At 41.6% G+C, this 21,527-nt stretch overlaps 1 protein-coding gene across 2 annotated transcripts in view; it reads left to right on the forward strand.

The window, feature by feature from the left end:
* Nucleotides 1–16,701, forward strand: part of LOC122780016 (E3 ubiquitin-protein ligase RNF43) — an 84,455-nt gene extending 67,754 nt beyond the window's left edge. The window contains exons 3-9 of one of the 2 annotated variants that reach the window (XM_044042769.1): nucleotides 11,328–11,402; nucleotides 11,514–11,648; nucleotides 12,374–12,475; nucleotides 12,564–12,734; nucleotides 12,845–12,968; nucleotides 13,597–15,099; nucleotides 16,559–16,701. In XM_044042769.1, coding sequence (XP_043898704.1) covers nucleotides 11,328–11,402; nucleotides 11,514–11,648; nucleotides 12,374–12,475; nucleotides 12,564–12,734; nucleotides 12,845–12,968; nucleotides 13,597–15,099; nucleotides 16,559–16,584 — 2,136 coding nt within the window. In that variant the 3' untranslated portion in view covers nucleotides 16,585–16,701. The remainder of the gene's footprint in view (nucleotides 1–11,327; nucleotides 11,403–11,513; nucleotides 11,649–12,373; nucleotides 12,476–12,563; nucleotides 12,735–12,844; nucleotides 12,969–13,596; nucleotides 15,100–16,558) is intronic. The other variant, XM_044042770.1, reaches the window with a different exon arrangement.
* Nucleotides 16,702–21,527: the final 4,826 nt, after the last annotated feature.

Here is a 21,527-nt window from a genome sequence, read left to right on the forward strand (position 1 = left end):
TCATGTTCGGAGAAGTGTGAAGAAAAGCTTTGGGGGAGGGGTTTGGTTTGTTTGTGTTCACTGCCAGATCAGAAGAGTCTGCACATCCCTCTTTACATTTATCTCCCCACCATCAAATCCAGGTGGTTTACTTAATTATACTTAGGAAAGTATAGTGCTGCCATAAATAACATGTATCATGATTCGTGCCACCGTTGTTAACCGTATAACTATTTCATGTGTTTACACAGCTTTAGTTGTTTATATTGATGTTTCAGTGTCGGTGATGCACTGTTGAGCTGAGTATACTCTGACACATTCCTGTCTGGAGAGCAGTTTGGAGGAGCCAGGTTTGTGGTTGTGGGAAGTCCTCACTCGCAGTTCCAAAGTCGTCCATTCAAAACAGACCTGTGTCACATTTCATACCAAAATCCATCTGTTTGATCATCAGACAGACGAAGGCGGCGTTGTTTTCTTTGCCATGTGACTGTTTGTTAGCAGGATTAGAAAAAGACTTCCAAACCAGTTACCATGAAATCTTATGGAGACATGTGGAGAGGCCATTTTAATGGACATAGCCTCCCAGTCTGGATTGCAAAGAAATCTGTATTATCTTAATCTTATCAGGTGTGCACTCCACTGGTTTCTCAAAACCTCTCACTTGATTTATAACGCCATTTACCATATTCAATCACTTTTTTATCATCGATTTCGATCTTGGATGATGAAGCAAAGCTGAGACACTGTGACTTCTTGTGTCATCCAATAGGTGCATTGGTGGACGACCTGCTTTTTATAGCCTGGATAGTGAAGTGTTTGACAAGAAAATCAACCAAAACCAAAAGAGAACAACGCGCCTGATTTGTGTTTGTTTTTGAGCGGTTAACTTTATTTCTTGTAACTATTCGTAGATATCGACCTTCTTTCATCCATTTAGAAAGCAAATAAGCACATATCCCCATATTGTTGATCTGTTCCTTTATGAGGTAGCACCGCCGACACCAGCTGCCTGTAAAAATCTTTTTGTTCATTTTCTCTCTTGACACGTTTACTAGCTGCTGACACTGTGGGTGCCACTGGGCACGTCAGGTTTACAGTGATATGTAAGGTCACGTGTCGGTGTGTGTGATCGAGGGCCTTTCAGCTCCATCATCATGACCGTCACTGGCCGCCACATCAGTCTCATCTGCCCCCCGGGCTGCAGACACTCACTGGCCGGCTCTTTGATGTTTTGGAGGATGTGTTTAGCAAACGATAGCATATCAGATGGTGCTAGTCTTTCTCTGTCAGCTTGTGGTTTGAATTTAAAAATGTGTGTCACAGTGTGGCCAACGCCTGCTAATGAGAACGGGCGAGAGACACAAGGGAAGTGAACTTCAAAATGACCTCTTTCACCTCCAGACAGGCAAATCAGGTTCATAGCTTTTTCCAGTATGACTCCCTCCTCTGCCTAAGAAAGGTGGCCAAGTGTGTGTGTGTGTGTGTGTGTGCATTTGTGCATGTGTGTATGCGTTTGTGTACGCTAGAATGAATGGGAGATATGGAGGCGGAGAATGTGATTCAGGCCCACCCCCTCAGGCTCAATACTTTTCCTGATAGTGTAGAATCTGCTCACCTGCCCCAGCTTGTTTGCCCCCCCCCTTACCCGCCCCTGCAGCGGCCCCACATCAAAGTACTCCTGTGAGTAATGGATACCCTGCAGGGCCACACCCTTCCCTCCTCCAACCAACCTAACCTAGCGAGCGCCCGGCAATCACACCGCACACACACACAGCAATAATTCTTCACACACAATTAGACTTAAATACCCAGCTTCAGAGGTAGGGCAGCAACACCTAGAGCTACTCTACCTCTGTTTTTAATACTTTTTACTTCCTTTTTCCAGGGACAAGTAAAACACAAACCATCAAGACAAACAAACAAAAAAATACAAGGGTTCCTCTCTTAGTAATATTGTGATTATGTCTTGTCCAGTGACTTTAATTGTCCTGTTTAGTCCTCTTTTCTTTAGATAAAGGAAGTCAATTTCTCCCATTTCCTGTTAAACCTTGTTCCTTTAGACCTCAGGCAGACCTGGGGACTCTTTGTTCTTTGTAATTTGTAACAAAGTCTGTTTTCCTTTACAACTTTACCATCTTTCAAAACGGATCAACAAATGTTCTTGGATAGGAACAAAATATAGTCACATATAGAATTCAAACTTTCCTGACTCATTTAAAGCACCAGTCAACTGGACCTCAAGAGCAATAGGTGATTATTGATTCTCATCTTCAGGTTATCCAACTTTCTGTTTTTAAAGGTTGCTTTGCAGCGTAGGCAGGTTTCATCGATGCTGGAATTGCAACCAAGTCACATGTCACTGTCGCTCCCCTCGAGGAGATGAAGAAGTGTAATTTCCTCTCTCAGGTCACTGTATTTACATTATGATAGGTTGTTATGGAATTAAACACTAAAGATATCCTGCCTACCTCAGTGTTAATGTTGCTGAGTATATTCTTTACAAAACAATCTGAACAATATAGTAACTGGTCATGCCATTTACAAGGTTATATAGAATGAACATTTGTACACACTTGTCTGATATATAAGCCATTTGAGTTTCTGAATTGCCTCTGTACATATTTGGAGTTGTTGACATGTTTATTTTTTAGTGTGGCAAATGCAAGGTGGGTCACAGGATCTCAGTTCTTACTTGAGACCTGCCTCAAGTTCATCCAACTCCAATTATTCTCAAGTAACCCCACCGTATCCGAGTGGCCTGAATACTCTTGTAAATACTCGATTTAAATTGACGCTCATGTATCGGCCTTAAAAGAAAATAGTTTTCAATACTGTCTTAGAAAATGATGTGTGACTTATCATACACCCTTGATTGGAGAATATAACATAAATAATAAAGCATCTCTGTCATAAATCCTCTTTTAATGAGAAATTGTTTTGATTGCGTGCGTTGATTTATTTGAATAGTTGTTCAGAGGCTGCAATTTGTGGTGTTGTTGGACTGTACTGCGTTTTTTGTTAACCTTAATTCATAAATGAGACTGACATGTCGGTATTTAGCTCAATGCACTGAAACCAAAAGCGTGGTGGCCTTGTTCAAAGGTCTAGTGTGTAAGATGTAGTGACATCCAATGGCAAGACTGCAGATTGCAACAAATGGAGGACTCCTCTGCTCGCCCCATCCCTTGACGACTACATCCTTTCTGGTATGAGCTCAGATCAGTCAGCTGATGAGGTTTCCATAAACTATATACCCCATCTTTAAAGGTCCCATGTTGCACTGACCTCATGTGTTTAATTTTGTATATACATCTGCACAAGTTTCATCTTTTCCAAATATAGTTATGGGGTGGAAACACATTATTTCAGACAGATTTTAGAGAGGACATCTGTCCTCCATTGTTGTCAGTTGTGTTGTTGTCTGTTGTGTCGCGTTCAGTGTCGTCATTCGTTGTCGTTGCACCGGTACGACATCGCGGTACACGGCCGTTGGGCACAGCCAACGCCAGTTGAAACTCAAGCCTGATCCAGGGTTTTACCATTCCAAACCGCACCATACCGTACCATGATAGAAACACACGACGATAACGCTGTTCATCACATTGGATGTGAAGTTTACATGACATGACGATGTCTCACAGACCGGTTCTGATGTTTATGCTCTCATCTTATTGTCATCAACCAAACCCCCGTCTCCCCCGTCTCCCTCGTCTGCTCCTCATTTAACAGTGCGGTGTTGTTGCTGTGCCTCAGTAATGGTTCCAGTGTGTCAGGCCGGTCAGGAGAAATGACAGAGCAGAGTCTCGGCCTCAGACCTGTAGGCCCAGAGTGCTGCACTCTGTCATTAGACACTTTAATGCAGCAGCACCACAGTGCGCTCGCCTCCTTCATCTCCCGCCTTCCTCCTTGTCCCGCTTTTTTTTTTTTATTTACCTCTTTCACTCTCACTCATTATTCCCAAACATATTATTCCACGCTATAATTTACTCTGAATGATAGTCGTGCTGGGAAAATAGACCAACCGGGTCCCCGCAAGTACTACAAAGTTATACCTTGTTAAATAAAGTCCAGCACCATGTTGTAGGAGGGTTAAAGGTTTTTCAGAGTCCAAGTGTGGCAGTATGTAATTAACTGCACTGAAGATATTCAAAATAAAAGCAACCATGTCTTACTCATTTGTCTAAATCAAGATTGAAATGTTTTAACTTGGCGGTTGCTGGTTGCATCGCTAAAAGTCTCAAATCCCGTAACACAGTCATTATTTGAATAAACAGAAAGTTGTTTATAGGAATGGGACTGTCATAGTTCAGGCATGTTTTCCTCGTGTGTTCTGTCTGTTTACAAACTGGAGGCCACTTCTGGAATGAGTGAAATTATTTTTTTGATTTGAAAAAGGTTGTAAATAATTGGATACTTGGGTTTTGTTTTTTTTGCCACCGGTGTAGGCTAACATTTGGAGAACACTCACTGACTTTTTACTGCTTAAAGGTTCATTGTTAGGGGTGTGCATCTCTCCCTAGAGGCGGCTTCATTTCTGACTAACTGGTGGACAATAACTCCAGGTATTTAGCCTCCGTAGGCTGCATACCTGTCTAGAGAGTTATTATGTTCAACAATGCAGGTTGTCCCCGACCCATTTTCAGGTTGTTGGTTTCAACTTAGTCAAATGTGAATGAGCCAGAGAGCGAGCGAGAGAGAGAGGGAATGGTGCTGCTGCGTATGTGTGAAGAGAGAAGTAAGTGTTAGCAGACACGAATGTTTCAGTAATGTTCTCTCTCAGTGGGAAGAAATAATAAAAGCCCAGACTTCACCACATTAAGCCAAGAGTGTCTGTCTGTTCGTCATCTGCCAGTAAAAAGTAAGGATGCAGCTATGTCCCTGGTCCTGGAGAAACAACCTCCCCCTGTAGGTCCCAACCAGGGTCTGGGAGCTAAAGCAGAAAAGCTGAACACCTGCGGTAGTCTGTGCACTCTTTTGAAGACACTGTGAGAAAGAAAGAGCATAGCCGCTTCATTGGTTTGATGAAAATCGGCGTGTATGTATCTTTCATTTTTATAACCAATCACAGATTTGCATCTGCTGCACCGTTTTTCAGGGGTCTCAACAACTGTGACATCAGTTGTTGAGACTCTGGAAGCTCTGGTGTGTGATTTCTTCTTTATTTGTCTTGTAAGCTTCTGCTTCATAACCTTAACCATAACCTGGTTTGTCTGTTTAGGCTACTCTAGAAAAAAGATGGCAAGGCCCTATATTCAATCATTTCCCACATAGGGACAAAAAGAGTGTTTAATTAACCTAATCTGCATGTTTCTGGACTGTGGAAGGGAACTGGAGAACCTGGAGAAAACTGGGATCTGAACCATTGACCTTCTTACTGTGAGCCAACAATGTTAGCCAGTGGACCACTGTGTGACCCCGCCTTAAGTACATATGAAAGGCTAATTCTGAAGGCTACAAAAACCATACAAACAATTTTTAATCACTGAACTGTCATAAAAACATACTCATGGTTAGTGTATTCAATTTCTGCGCCTATAATCCTGTTACCTTTAAACAGAAGCTAATGTCAAAAGTCAAAGGTTACGAAGCTACTGGGTGACTTTATTCTGTAATCATAGATGTTAAACTAGTGTAGCAGATGTTTCCCCATGGCAAGACTCTATGTGTGTGTGTGTGTGTGTAATATTATCATTATTGCCCTGTTCTTTTTCTCTCCGTTACGTTGGAACATGGCTGCACATGAAGGCAGCTGGCTGTGCCATCCGCACCACATTAAACTCATGACAAACACTGAGGCATTAACCAGAAAAGCGATTCTGTCAGGCGATGGAAAAAAAGCTTGGCCCATCCCTCATGAGAAATAAAGACATCACGGCAGCATAGTTTTTTCATTTTTCTTCTTTCTTTTTTTTTTTTTTTTCTTTTTTTACCAAGTTGGAAACACTCTGTGATGCCAGGCCTGGCTCACACACCGCACTTCACCACGGATGTAAACAAACAGCGCTGGCTGGTTCTAAGCAGGCCACCCACTGCTGGAGAGGGCAAAATGAGTGGCAGGAATCGCATACAGATATGCTCGATTTGTATTTGATATTCATCAATGTTAAGGTTTACAGAGATATGGGATATTATTGGTGGGAATTAGTGCAGAATATAATAAATAAAATAGTAGGTCCTGAGATTGTTTTGTTAGGAAAAAAAGACGGATTGGATTGGTATGAAGTACATGTAATTACTGTAACCCTTTAGATAAAGCACAAACAAGTTTCACTTTCATCTTTTATGCACCGTGGACAGTACTAATTGCTACTGACACATAGGTAAAAGATGTGAAAAATTAATAAGAAATAAAGTAAGTTGGGTTGCAATCTGGTTTTATGTGTCATGGTACACTATAACCTGAGCAACAATGTCATATTTTGTAGGAACCTAAAAGAGAACTGTTCTTGATTATTTTTAAGAATCGGTTACATTTTGTTTAAATGTTATGATAAACTTATATGAGGAAGTAAGGTTTCTGTGTGTGACGATGCAGTAAATTACTGTGTCTCCACTGTTCTGACACAAATTAATGCAGGGTTTCAGATTTGACTCGCGTTGAATTTCCGAGACTTTTTGAGACTTCAATAGTAGGACTAGAGAAGTTGTGAATAATAAAATGAATCACAGCTGGATTATATTTAGCCGCTTCAGTTGCAGGTATCGCGCATGCCAGCTCACTGTCATGGTTTAATGTGAATCAAACAGAGCCAATGTTATTCATAACATGTGTTTTTCCTACTGTAACAAGTTGTAGCGGCTGCTGTTAAAAAAAAAAGTCTGTCTGCAACCAGATGATGGTCTTTATTTGTGTGTGTACATGTGTGTGCACGTGCATGTGTGTGTGAGACCTCGCGGTGCCTCTCTCTGGCTCTGTGCCCTCAGGTGTGTTTACGTTTGTGTCAGCAGCTACACGTGAACCTGCTGCTACTGCTCCCTGTGTGAAATAATCCCGTCTCATACGTACACACACAGCAGAACCATCAACCCGGGGACCTCCTTCAAAAGCGGTGTCAGTGTTCAAAGTAGAAGCTCGCCGTCGTGCTGTGAGCAGTTTGTTAGTTTGACCCCGATGATGTCTCCACTGTATAACCCTGCAAACCACAGTCATTTCCTATGTGGCAATTGTTTTTCCTCATAGGCTAAATATTGTCTAATAGCACGAGTTGTACCTCACGAGGATGGGTGTTTACCAACCCGCAGCCATGTCTGTTCCACTTCCGACTATAACAAACCTGGAGATGTTGAAACGCTTTGGCTGGCAGTCGTGTCGGTGTCAGACCTGCACTTGCATTAAAGTTTAAATATATCACCTATTAATCATGTAATAAGATCTCGAAGGCCTCTTTCAGGACTCAGTGGAGGCGTATGTCCTGGCGACCGCACTCTGGTGCCACTACTACTAACACTGTGACATAATAAGACCACAGCAGCAGAAATATAGTATGAGACAATAATGAATGCACTGTTGTTGTTAGTTTGAACTATACTGTAGGAGGCTATTGGAAACCTATGTGTGTGCGAGAGAGAGAGAGAGACCACAAAAGTGGGCTTTCCTGTATATATTACCACGATTACAGGATGCAAGGGCACATAACCGTGCAGAGAACTTTTGAACCCCAGGTAAAGCAAAATCCCACATGTCAAATATCCATCTTTTTTTTCTTCTTCTTCTTCGTCTATGTGACCACACCCCATTTGAGCCCACGCTTGTACTACAATTACCCTTCTTCTGATGAAACAGAGTAAAAAGAAAAAAAAGAAAAAAGCCCACTGCACAACAGCTAAGATCAGAGAGGGTATGTTAAGTTCTCATTTGACCTCTCACTGACCGCTGATACTGTGGCCTTTTGAATTCCAGCTGTGGTCGTGTGGGACAGTGTTGCAAACTTACAGACGCACACACACATACAGTATATGCTGTGTGCTCACATTTGCAGATGGTGATTCACTGAGGGAATAAATTAAGTGGGGGGTGAGCTTGTGACTTTTTATGTTTACAAAGGAAACGCCTGTTTCGTCCTCGTCATGCGTCGACTTTCCCCTTTTGAAGTGTTAAAAAGTGATCCCAGGTCAGCCACTCCACAACAGTGTGTTTCCCATTAAGTTGATTAATGGACCAGCTGAGTGATGCTTTACCTGAATTCCTTTGGTGCGTATGTGTCTGACTGCATGCACACGTCCCTCTCGTGGGCCGTGAGAAGTAGGCCTGGAATCACTGTTTAGTGTTCAGTTTGACCCGGGTGATTAGGTGTTTAAACTTGTGTCTCCTACTTATTTGGCGTTGGCAGATGCCAGACGCTTGAGAGCATGTGATGAGATGCCGATGAAAAGGCCGATGTTTGTTTTCGCACTGTCCTCTGGTGATGCTGCCGAAAGCATTTCTGGGCTTTGAGAGCAAGCTGGTAAGACAAACAACAGCCAGCGCCAACACAGAAATAACCAAACAGAGTAGCAGTGGCAGAACACACACACTCACACAAAAGATCCTAAGCACACATCAGCCTCAAACAATACGTCTCTATACCCTACACTTGTGGGCATCGAAAAACACGATAAGTTAAAAGCTACCAGAAAGGATGAGTCACACTCTGAAACGGAAGGCATCAGTTAGCCAGCTCTGTGAGTTGTGACTTTAATTTAGTCTTAAATAGAGAATCTGATGCAGCTGGAATGGAGAATTGTGGTGGAGCACCACAAATTGTTGCAGTTGAGAAAGCAGTTAATGTATGCATCAAAGTTACTTCACCCAAAAAATATAGTTGCTGTTTTTTTTTTACTAATTTCCAGAGATAAATCATCAGACATCATGTGATCTTCAGACAGTGGATCTAAGATACATGCCTCATTCCCAAAACAACAGAGGAAGTTAGGATTGAAAAAAGTAAATCAAATTGACAAAAAAATAAATAAAAAAAATAGAAAAAAGAAAAGAAAAACACCACTCTGCTCTTCATTGTGTTTCTGTCAATTATAACAAAAAACTTAACTTAATATATTATATTATATTATATTTTAGTTTATTCTGTACTTGATCAAGTGGAAAAAAATGTGTGAAACAGCCCTTTAAGAGTCCTTTTCCGTGGCTTATAGAGCGCTTCATCATGGAAATGCCAGACCAACGTTAACCTTGGTCTTATCTCTCCCCTTGTCTAAAGGCTTTTTATCCAAAGAATAAACTCTCTGAGCGAGTAAATCCAAATAGTCGCCTTCAGATGAACACTTTGACCTAGTTTTTAGTCTTTTTTTTGTCGTTCGCCGTGTTCAAATGAAACTTGTGAACTTGTAATCCCGACATTCACCTCAAATACAGGACACCGTGGACTCTGAGCTTTTGGAAAACATCAGAGTTAACGGGGGTCATGAATATGACAGCGGAGTGTTTGAATGTGTTTCAGGTACACACACACATACACATCCCTATTTGAAAGCACATACAGAGTCCAGGATGTCCTGTGGTACTTGAATGCAACTGCAGGTCCAGCGAACATAACGGAGACCTTGATAACAACCAAGACATTAGTACTCCACTTTGTTAATATTTGGTTCCTGATATGTATTTTGGACCTTGGCTACAGTATGTCTGAGTTGCACTGTTTACGATGTATTTTTATTTTGTTTATTTTGAAACTTCTGTTTTTAGTAGAGATCCACAAGAGGTCATGTTCACAGTGTAACTGCTAAGGAAGGAAACAACTAATTCGAGCTCTGACTAGTAAAACATTAAACCTAAAGGCAATAAAGTGAACTCTAGACATTTGTTCTGATGTAGCATAAATGTAAGCTTAAGCTGGTTTGTCTGTTTGGTGGGATGTGAAAGTCATTGATCTGGAATGATGGTAGCTCATAGGTTTCATAGATATTGATACATTACTGAAATTATGGATTTTAGGGCTGCAACTAACGATTATTGTCACAATCGAGTAACCTGACGATTATTTTCCCGATTAATGGAGTACATGTTCGGTCCATAAAATATCAGAAAATCAGTGTTTATACCAAACCTGGAAATGATGGTGTTCTTAAATGTCTTGTTTTGTCCACAAACCAAAAATGATTCATTTTCTTATGATTTCTTCGTTATGTGGAGCAAAGTAACCAGAAAATATTGACATTTAAGAAGCTGAACAATCTGACAGCTTGTTTTAATTGTTGAAAAAAACACTCAAACCGATTAATTGATTATCAAAATAGTTGATAAATATGTAGAATCCGATACAATCCAAAAATCTTATATATCGCATCCTTCAACTTCGGTAAAAAACAAAAATCAGCAAAAACATTTTAGCCGAGTCATGTTTGGGCTGCATATTTGTCACACAGTTGGAGAATTATGTCTCTGAAATGACAAATTTTAGACAAATAAATGGTCTAAAATGACTATCAGACTAATATTGGTACCGGTAGATACTCAAGTTTTTGATATCGTTATCAGATACCCCTAATTAATAATCACTTTTGTCAAACAAAAATCACACATGATAGCTTAAAAGTGGCTGATTGTTTTTATGTACTGAAGGAGTTGCTGATGATGATGGAGAGATGCAGCTAAAGGATGAAGCTGTTTCCTCACTGGCATCGCAAAACACCTGAGCTACAAGCAGAAATGTGGCTCCCAGTAAATACTGTACTTATGTTGCTTCACATCAGCTTGTTGTGTGAACTGCTAATACTATTGTCTGTAAGATACTAAAAATATGTAATTTAACAATAAGTAAAGACTCTGTCCAGGAGTTTCTTTCTGTTTTGTCTTGCATAACTCTATTCTATACTATATAACTCAATTTCTCTAGTTACATATTGTAGTTTTAATAAATATTAGTTCTGATTGTACACTGTAAAACAGCCGCGTGAGATAATGGCGCAAAGAGACCTTATCTGACCTGCAGAACATTTTTGAATACAAGATGCACTTTATTTGCATGTGTAGGTGTCATACCTAGCATTTCCTTCCTTTCCTTTGCTCTCAGTCAAATAACACTTGTCTGTGTCATTTACAACCACTCTCCATTAGACGGAGGCGGCAGATTTGTGCTGTGACCTCCACTCTGTGTCAGGTGGCAAAATTACAGGAGGAGCCTCTGTACTTTGGTCTTTGCTGTGAGACCTGGAGCTCATGTAATGACTGCCACCTAGTGACAGAGCTAAGAAACTGACAGTGGTTTTCATCACCAGTGTGCTGTTCTACTGTGAAATGAATTTGGAGCGGCAATGTTTTCTTTTCTCTGTTTTATTTCCTGCTCATTTTTTGTCCACTTTTGTCCAATACACAGATCACATGAGTTAATCACAAGTGTTGTCTCCCTCAGGCTCGCATGGCCCTGGATAAGGGAGCTCAGGCTGTTATCTTTGATGTCAGTGATGATGCCAATGCTGCTGCTGAGGTGGGTGTGCAGCCCAAACACACAACTATATGTGAATTAGCATACAGAAGATGACACTGAGGATATTTTCTACATTTTAACACTCTTTCTCACATTCACACACACACACAGCTGCGGGAAACAGACGCCCTTCCTCGTCCAGTCGTGTTAGTAGAGGCTGAAGATGCTGAGGAGCTGATGGGTTTGGTCAACAAGAATGAGGAGGCCAAAGTTCGCATTGAGATCATGATGGAGCAGTCGAAATGGGTGAGTGTTGAAAGCGCATGCTTCGATATTAACTGGCTGGAAGGGGAATATGAGGCAAGCAGAAATGATCATCTTAAATGTGAGGCTCAATGTTTAACCCTTTAACACCAAGCTTATCGAGTACACAGAAGACACGTTTGCACTTTGCATTACTGCAATTACGCAACGGTTTGTGCTATCGTTATAAACGGTTTCTTATTACGGTAGTTTCACTTGCTGTTGCTGTTGCAGGAAGCCGGCGAATCAGCGTCTTTGTCACCACAGAGGAGAGAGTTGGAAAAACGCCTGTACATGTTTTCCATTTTCTTGCCTGTTTTTGGACAGTGAGACAGAGACTCAAACATTACTTTAAATACCTTAAATAGTTTTATACTGTTCAAATTTAAGACACACAATATGGTGTTTGTGTGTTAGTGTTGTTTTTAATAAGCCTAAACAGTTGCACTATTTTAACATGCAGTGAATTGTACATAGGAGCACAAATAAAAGGGCAAAAACAGATACTCACGGGACATTTACTTGCCCTTTTGTGATTAAAATAAGCAAAATAGTCCAGACGGACATTTTGAGACTTAGGTGTTAAAGGGTTAATGCTGTTTTGGTGTGAAGCACCGCGAGTTGCGATGCAAATGGACCATCTAGTGTAAAGACAGGGCAGGAGAGACGCATGGATTTATGAGATCAATTCTTAATTTATTTACAATATTTGTGCTCTCATTTGACAGCCACATTACGATGTGGGTATCCTGCTCACCGTCTTCCTAGCTATTTTGACCATCGTCCTCATCTTTGCCTTCCGCTACAAGTGCAAGCCCAACAGGACGTGGGTGAGTAAAAGCTGCTACAGCATGCTGTCAAAATAAAAAGCTTATATCTTTCAATGTTTGTTTCCTAAGTCTCCCTTTGTACGTGCAGGACTCTGTTCATCAGCAGACCGTGCGGGCCATTAGTAGACTGGAGACCAAAACCTACATCTCTCAGGGCTGCTCTGGCTCACAGCGACACCGCGGGGCCTGGGGGTCAGCCAGCAGCTCCAACTCAACCCCCGTCTGTGCTATTTGCCTTGATGAGTTCCAGGACGGGCAGGTAAGAGCAGCAAGAATGAGTAATATTATATCTGTTGTTAGTTAGATAAAGAAGTGTACGCTGTTTATGTCGCTTATCTTTTGAATTGTATCTCCGTCTGTCTTTGACAGCATTTGAGGGTCATCTCCTGCGCTCATGAGTTCCATAAGGACTGTGTTGACCCCTGGCTGCTGCAGCACCGCACCTGTCCCCTCTGCATGCACAACATCATGGGTGAGGACAAGCATAGTTACAGTTAAGTTTGTCTTTCACAGTAGCTCTGTCAAACCGTGAACTGCATGGATATTTATGTTCATTTCTTATTGAAATCCTCTCCATGTCCTGATAGTAAAGTTGTTTAAAAGAGGAAAGAAATCTGCTGTCTGGGACCAATTATTTCATTCAGATCCACATGGAATGACTGGCCAGCGTTGGAGGGTGGGATGATTGGTTGCATACTTAGTTATAACATGTGGAGATTATTAATGTGTTATGTTTTCAACAACTCGGAAAGTTTATTTTTGAAATGAGATGATTTCTTTGAATCTTTTGAACATCTGGAGCTCTTTTTGAAACCCTCCTTTGACTCTGACATTGTGCATCAGAAGAGCTTTTGTCAACGTAAACATTGGTGGGCTCAAGAGTTTGTGTAAGACTGAAGTCGGTGAATATCGATAAACGACTGGCTCCCAGCACAACAACACAGACACAAATAAAAAAAAACACAAAAGCGTATGTTGGGTCAAACAGGAAAGTGACCAAAGCCGAGTGTTGTTTTAATGACCTCATCAGTGCACACCTTGTATGTGAGTGAAATACTGCAGTGTCCTAGTATAGGGCTGCAGTTCATTTGTATGATTCTAATTTGTGTTGTGGTCCACAGGGACAGAGCGACAGTCACAGAGGAATAGGCTCCAGCAGAGTCCAGAGCAGAGCCAAGGCTTCCTGCACCCTCAGCCTTACAGCAGCCCACATAACCACCCCTTCCCTCAGCATGCGATCCCCTTCTCTATGAGGCCCCACTATCCTCGTGGACCCTCCGGACCATATCCTTCTCTGGGCCACTACAGCGGCTCTTCCCCCATGGACGCACAAACACTGCGATTCCTCACCAGCAGGCCGCTTGGCTCTGGCTGTGGGTACCGCCTTCCCGCAGAAGGTCCCGCGAGGTCTCACAGGATTGGAGGTAACTGCAGGACGTCCACTCACCACTACACGCCTCGCCGCTCCTGCCACAATTATCGTTCATCCTGCCCGACACAGCGCAGTGCGTCCTGTTCGAGACTGCACCACACCGCCTCTGTCACGGCACAGACCCGGGGAGCAGCCGCTCACAGCCGGCAGGACGAGGGCAGCTGCTCAGGTGGCAGCTACCACACAGAACGCAGTGGATATTTAGCCGATGGGCCAGCAAGTGATTCCAGCTCGGGGCCCTGCCATGGCTCCTCCAGCGACTCAGTTCTCAACTGTACTGATGTGTCCTTGCAGGGAGTTTATGGCAGCTGGTCCACCTTCCGTAGTTCCCTGAGTAGTGACTACGATCCGTTTGTGTATTATGGGCCAGGTTCTGGACGGGGGCCCCGGAGGAACAGTCTGGAGGCTGGTACTCAGGTCCGGCCTAGGTCTCTGGATTCTGTGGTGAACAAAGTGGGCTGCCCTGAAGAACAGCCACAGACTGTGTTCAGCCACATCCACTACCACCGTCACAGACACCACCACTATGAGGACGGGGAGCACAGTCAGGGACCAAGCAGAGGCTCGGACGAGGAGCAGGGAGCCTCTGCTGCCACTGCTGCTGTGGTTCTGGATAAAGACTCACCTGTGTGCCCCCCTAAACACAGTCCCTGCCAGTGCCCGATACCTGACCCTACAGATCGGCACAGCCCGGGAAAGGCAGAATGCCAGGACCATGACACCAGCAGTCCTTCAGGACCTCCTGTCCTGATGTCCCCGATCCCCTTACAGCTCCAGCCCCACTGCTGTCTTCAGGGACACAGTCACCCTCCCGCTCCTCTGGGGCGAGTGGCCGCCTGTGTGCTCGATGGCCCTTCTGTTCGCTTCCACCAGAGCCTGGATCTGCCGGACGACCGTAGCATCCATATTCACTATGGTCAGGGCCCAGGCTTCTGCTGCTCCCCCCCTGATCTGCACCCGGCTCTGCTCCCTGTGCCCCTCATTCTAGACTCTGGAGGCATGGAGGAGTGGCCTTGTTGCACCGGGGCCCATGTTGTGTGGCAAAAGCGGGTGCAGCAGGCTCGCTCAGAGCCTCAGCTGCTGGCTCCTGGGACTTCTATGGACAGGCCAGCGTGCAGGTTCCATCAGGGACCTGCTGCTGACTGCAACACAGACATTTGTTTATACTGCCAAACATTACACCAAAATCAGGGTGAGTGCCTCGCTTATTCGTCTTAAAGGTACAAATACCTTTAAGCAGCATTTATTGGTGAAGTTGCAGCTTACATCTTACTTGCTGAATATCTCCTTGTGAACCCAGCATGTAGCCTTCAGTTACTATTGTGGGTTACTGTTAAAAACATGGTGACCTGGCTCCTGATATAAATATAAAAAGCTAATTTTAATTTAATGTGAAACATCTATTCAGGAAGTTTTTATCTTTAATTTCTGTCAGATTACCATAATGCCACCTACAGCAGACCTTTGAATAACATCACATGTTTGTTTGTTTTTTGTTTTTTCATAATCCCTTTATATTGTCGCTTCAGACAATTATCATAAACACTTTTGATTAATGCAACACTGCTAAGATCTGAGAACAAGTTAAAGTCAAAACTAAACATTTTGCAGATCACCTCAACTTTTGATTATATTATTTATGTTAGATTATTATGTACAGGTTTTTTTAGTAGGTGGACCACAGTGCGCTGTCCTATCTGCACCATCGAACAATAAGCGATGAATCATTGTTCATTTTAACTTAGCACAGCTTTCCTATCTGTGATGGCTCTAGAGGTCCAGGAAATTCAGAGCAGTTACTGTACATAAGCTGTAAATCACCACATGATGACAGTAAGCCAATCATATAAGTGAATTCCTTTGAACATTTGGACCAAAGTCAGTGAGTGAGACAAACAGGAAGAGGAACAGGCCAATAAATGTTCACATTTAATCTTTTTTTTTGTTATTTTCCTTGTGTTCATGTGTGTGTAAAATGAATGAAATTTAAATAAATAGCGGCAGTAGCCGCAAAAAGTAGTTTTCAGGTGAGAGCTGGGATAGATTATGGGCTGTTAAAAGCTGGGATTTTTGCAAAAGAAAAAAAGTTTAAAAAATGTTGGTTGTCATGTAAGGATTCTCACAGAAAGGCCTTCTACTATGTGTTTTTGTCAGGAACAGTAATAGTAATACTACTAATAATAATACTTTGATTGAGGGGGCCTATTAGACATATCACATGACTTAACATTTGTTATTTGACTGAGGGGCCCATCAAGACATCAGGGGCCCTGTAAAGACATCTCATAATAACCAGTGTTATTTGGCTGAGGGGCCCCTTTCAGATATAACAGCTGAATCTAGTATATGAATGAGGGGACCTATTATTTTCACATAACATAACCAGTGTTAGGTAGTTTCAGGGCCCCATTAAAATATCAGCCCCCGAGCCAGGGGCCCAAGGGCCCCAAGGAATCCATCCATGGGTGAGGGATTCCTTCTGTGTGTCTGATGTAGCATGCAGCTTTTTCTCTATTAACAACAACAATATTAATAATGATCTGTCAGTAATTCTTCATTGCAAAAGAAAAGTGTACTTTAATGACCTTTTTGCAGACCATTTCCTTTTTTTTCTTCTTACTTACTTACTTGATCTGTTTCTGTGTCCACAGGATCAGAAGAGGAGTCTGGTGTGTGACAACTTGTTGCATCCCGATTATCACGCTGCTACACAGGAGCCAGAATGGACAAGCCTCTAATTGGCCAATCGCTCTCATATCTTCCACATGATTCCGCCAGCAATGCCAACACCGCAGGTCCCGTAGCTCAGAGCTCACATGCTGAAATGTGCTTTTATCTGACTTAGTCAGGGTTATCATTAAAAGTGAATTTTTTGTGGGGATTTAAATTGTGCTAAAGATGTTGAAATACATGGAAAGATCTTAAAGTCCAGAGAGAGAGGGGAGTTGCCGGGGAAATAACTCACACACCGCAAAGGGGAAATAGTGTTTATTTTTCTGTGTTTACCCTCATCAGTTCTTGAAGAATATTCTTTTCTGACATGATAACACAAGCTCCATGCTCCTTAGTGACAGCTAACGAATGATCCTTGCTTTGGGTGTTGAGCCCTCTTGAAGTGAGATTCCATCTCTGCATTGCTCACTCTATTACAGAATAACTTGATTGATCTTCGAGGTACTTATCGGTCTGATTTTTTTTTCTCTTTTCCTTTGCTGAGTCCAGTCTCAGCTGAGTCCAGCCTACCTCAGCTCAGATTCCTAAACGCGCCTCACACAGGGGAGGTCTTTAAAGGTACTGCTGTAGTGACTTTTCTTTTCTTTCCTTTTTTTTGTTGTTTTTGTGTCACAAAACTCCGACTAAAACTCGTCCCCTTGGCAGTCTGACCTGTCCTCGTGAAGAGAACGGTTGATGCTCAGCCCCTCAAACAATGAGCATTCACTGAGGTTGCTGAGCTGTGCATGGGCCTTGTTTTCATTATTTCAATAATGGCAGCTGTTTTGAACCTTTTTTTTTATTTTTGTAGGCTTTTTTTTCCCCCACCTTTCACAGTGAACCATTTTGACTGAATTATGTTGTCGTCATTACAAGCTATTGCGTCGTTCCCGTCATTTCTCTTTGCCAGTGGTTACGCCGCGTGTGTGACTTCTGTGCTGTCAACTGTGTACAGTGACCAGGCCCTATCACAAGCACAACAACCACATCCTCCCACTCCCTTCCAGCAAGTAAAGCTTTAGAAAAATGTCCTTTACACATGGCCTGCATAATAACAGGGATAATATAACTGGAGTAAAGCCTCGGTGTTACAATCCCAGGCGTCAGCTGAGGCTGTTTGCATTAGCAACAGATTAATAAAAGCTTGATGTGGTTATCCCATGATTTCAAACTATAATGAGTAGAGCGTGAGGAATGTCTCTGTGATAATCAAACACTGGAAAGATGGGGAAAATTCATCTTAGTCACAGCAATGGTGCCAAAATAACCACTGAAAAATCCCTTGTCATGTCATGTTCCTGCCTTTGAGTTGACAGCACTTAAAGGAAGATCCACCTGAAAACAGAACAGATTAAGTACAGTATTGATTAAAAAAATACAACAGCAAAAAAAAAACATTCTGATAAGTTGTTAGAAAAAAAAAAACTGGGTTGGTTGAACTATCATCTTTAAGGTCCAGTGTGTAAGATTATGTGAAATTGTACAGTAAAAACAAAACTAAACTAAAAAAAAAACAGGGACTCCTCTGTGAACTATGGTACCTTCACTTCACACATTTGCTTTATCTACTTTGGTGGTGTATATGTCAGGTTTATTTTTCTAAATTTACATATTAAGCTTCCCTTTCAAATGCAAAAAAGCATTTCCATTTGTGTGTGTTACATTCACATTACTCAGTTTTTGTTAGAAAAAAATCCCCCACGTAAATGCTGCTGTGAATACGCCTGTCGTCCACACTACCCCTGGAGTTTTAGAGCCCTAAATACTGATTTTGTTTGAAAACTCCAGCGTGGCATTTCTGTGTGGACGGGCAAAAACTCAGACCTTTGGAAAAGATGACGCAGTTATTCACGTTCAATTCCTGATTGGTTCAGCCACGATAGTTATGTTAACACGTGCAAAACGATCAGTTCCGGTAGGAATGTACAATTCCACTGTTTATGTGGACGCAAAATGAAATGACCCGATGGTGGTGTGCGTACACATGCGTCAAGCGTTCAGTCAGAATGGACTATTGTGACGTGTGCAGTGTTGTCTAATTCTCCAGAAGTAGAAGCGGAAGAAGAAGCTTCACTTCCGCTTCTGTTGTAAACAAACACTGCACGCGTATATGTACAGCAATCTGCTTATGGGTAGTGTATTCCATTTCTGTCGATTAACCCTCCTCAATGTTACACACTGGACCTTTAAAGCATCTCTGGCAGACAGAAAATATCCAAGAAAATAACTCTGTGCTTGATAAAAACATCAAAGATGGCTCTCATATATTTATCTTAACCACAGAGGTCTGCGTATATGAGTGCACTAAACTAAATAACCTGAGATCAGAGGAATAAGGACTCGTTCCCTTTTTTTAGCGTGGACTTTCCCTTAAAGGCTGAGTGAAAATGTGAAAGGATTTTTTCTTCCCTCGCAGTCAGACTGCGGGTATGTTTGAGCTCAGCACGAGCAGATGACTTAAGAACCCATGGTAACCAGTAGCACTTACTAAAGCCTTACATGTGCCTTATATTATTCACCAAAACACAGTGAGTCAGTAGCAACAGTTCTGAGAAAAGAAACTTTTAGTCCAGTTGATCCCGACTCGCTGTGTTTTGATAATGATGACCTGGATGAATGAGAATCTACACAGACACGTGCCTTATTCTTTCAAACTGTTCATAATCCTGAACCAGGAAGCTCCCAACTCATTAAGCTCTTACCTGTCTAACCAAAGACACAAAATCTTGAATTATGGTGAACTTTCTTAAGTGTTGTGCCTTTTTTTTCTTCCTGCCCCCCCGTCTTTAAATCTCACTGAGAAGGGGATGGACGGTGGACAGTCATACAGAACCTCTCGCCTTCCTTTTCTCTTAATATTACCTCACTTTGATTGAATCAACACAACGTCCTCCAGCTCAAGTATCCGAATTTCCTCGCGTTATTTTTCATGCCATAACTGTCTGTGAGATGGAAAAGACTGAATCACCAGCAGCACTTTGGTTTAAACTGATTTTATATTGGGGGAGGGGCAATTAAAATCTCATAGTATTAATTTAATACCATCCCAAAATTGTCAGCATATTAAATAAAACAGCATTTGGCGATGCTGCGGAGAGTCTGACATGATTTCATCCTCTTGAGACTCTTTCTCTTTGCGTTGTTTATGTCCTTGTTTTGTTCTGTTTTGCAAGAATAATGAGCTGAAACTGCCTTTTTCTTATAGAGTAACAGTCCCTCCAGAACTTTTAAGGGACGTGTCAGTATATTTTGGATACTTTGTGTACAAAAAAGAGAACAAAAAAAATAAACAGAAATGAAATAGTGTTGTATTTTATATATAATAGAACATTTCAATATAGTGACACGTCACTAATATATTTATTTACTAATATATTTATCCATTTTGTCCAGGTTTGAAAGAGTGGTTTCTGTATAGAGTGAATGTTCCTATATGGAAACTGACCAGTGCCATCACAGATCTATCAACCTGTCTTCATTCCAAGTATATGCAAATAAATTATTTTGAAGTAAAAACCTGAATGTTGTGTACATTCTTGCTGCGGGAGAATCGAGTGAAGTGTCACATGTGTTGTCTTTCTGTGGAAGTCTTGTTGGAAATATTTAATATATTTTATTTAACAGCTTTCATTAGACCTCTGAAAAAGATTGAGACCACATTGGAAATCTCTAATATTTAGAAAAGATTACATTGAGACTCTTATAGAGAGTTATGTCATGTAAAATGACATACTTAATAATTTACACTGTTTATGTTTGCCAAAATACTTCAAAATAGTCAGATTTATGTGTCCTCCCATGTCTTCAGGTGACATTCTGTATAAAAAGCATCTAAACATCAATGGCTCCAACTCATCATATACACACAGAATCCACTTATTTAAAAGTACAAAATTACTTTTACAAAAAAAGTAATAATGGTCTCCTGCTTCAGCTTGAATATCAGCAAAAAAAATTAAAATGTTTTCATGCAGTAAAATAGTGAGACCAACATCTTTTTGACACTAATAGAGACCTGACCTACTGTTGACCTACTCTTCAAGCCTTTGCTTGGCCTTCACTTCACTAAGTCTGCAGCACAGTTAGCAAATAGCTGGAGGCTAACTAGCTTCAAGATGCCTCCCCTCTCCATGGACAAGTACACCACACTTCTACATGAGATTACTGCGCTGGAAACTAAGATGCACAGGTTAGAAGTGAACGTGGAGGTAAATGGACTGTATGAAAATGATAGTACTCCATTTAACTACAATAACAGAGAAAAGCATGTCAACGGCTAACTAGCAACAAGAAGAGCGCTGAGCACCAGAATGGCTGTTTGACCAAGAGCTACAAACGGGTAAAAAACACTAATTGCTAAATTTTGGTACCAAACATTTTGCTCTCATTGTTTGATTCATTAAGATGTGTTGTTATTTCTATTTCAAAATGACAGCAAGCCTTTCACCTGCATTTTAAACTGAAATAATATGACCAGTGACATCAGCTGGTGAAAATAGTAGAACAGAGCGCCTGATAAACTGACAAGTTGATAAATTGGCCAGATAAATTTACTGACATATGAGCCAAAAATCCCAAAATTTTGAACGTTTGTACTCTCTTTACGAGAGTTAAAAGTGTCCTGCTCACATGTTAGCATCACATGTATGTATGCTAAGCTACTGCTAGCTACTGGTTCGCTTAGTAATCTTAGCATGTAGATTGTAGAATGGAGGAAACAGCTAATCAGGCTCAATGTAACATAACCCAATTATCAGCTGTGTCCCAACCTTATATGAGGGACCTACTTTTTTAAAGATGACAAACTATTCCAATGTACGAAATATGTGTAAATTACGACAAGCAATTTTTTACTGTCATTTCTGCTTCATTTTATGCATGTATTACTGTACTCTATAATTATTAAGT

This window comes from Solea senegalensis, linkage group LG13 (assembly GCF_019176455.1).
Source record: "Solea senegalensis isolate Sse05_10M linkage group LG13, IFAPA_SoseM_1, whole genome shotgun sequence".
Taxonomy (NCBI): domain Eukaryota; kingdom Metazoa; phylum Chordata; class Actinopteri; order Pleuronectiformes; family Soleidae; genus Solea; species Solea senegalensis.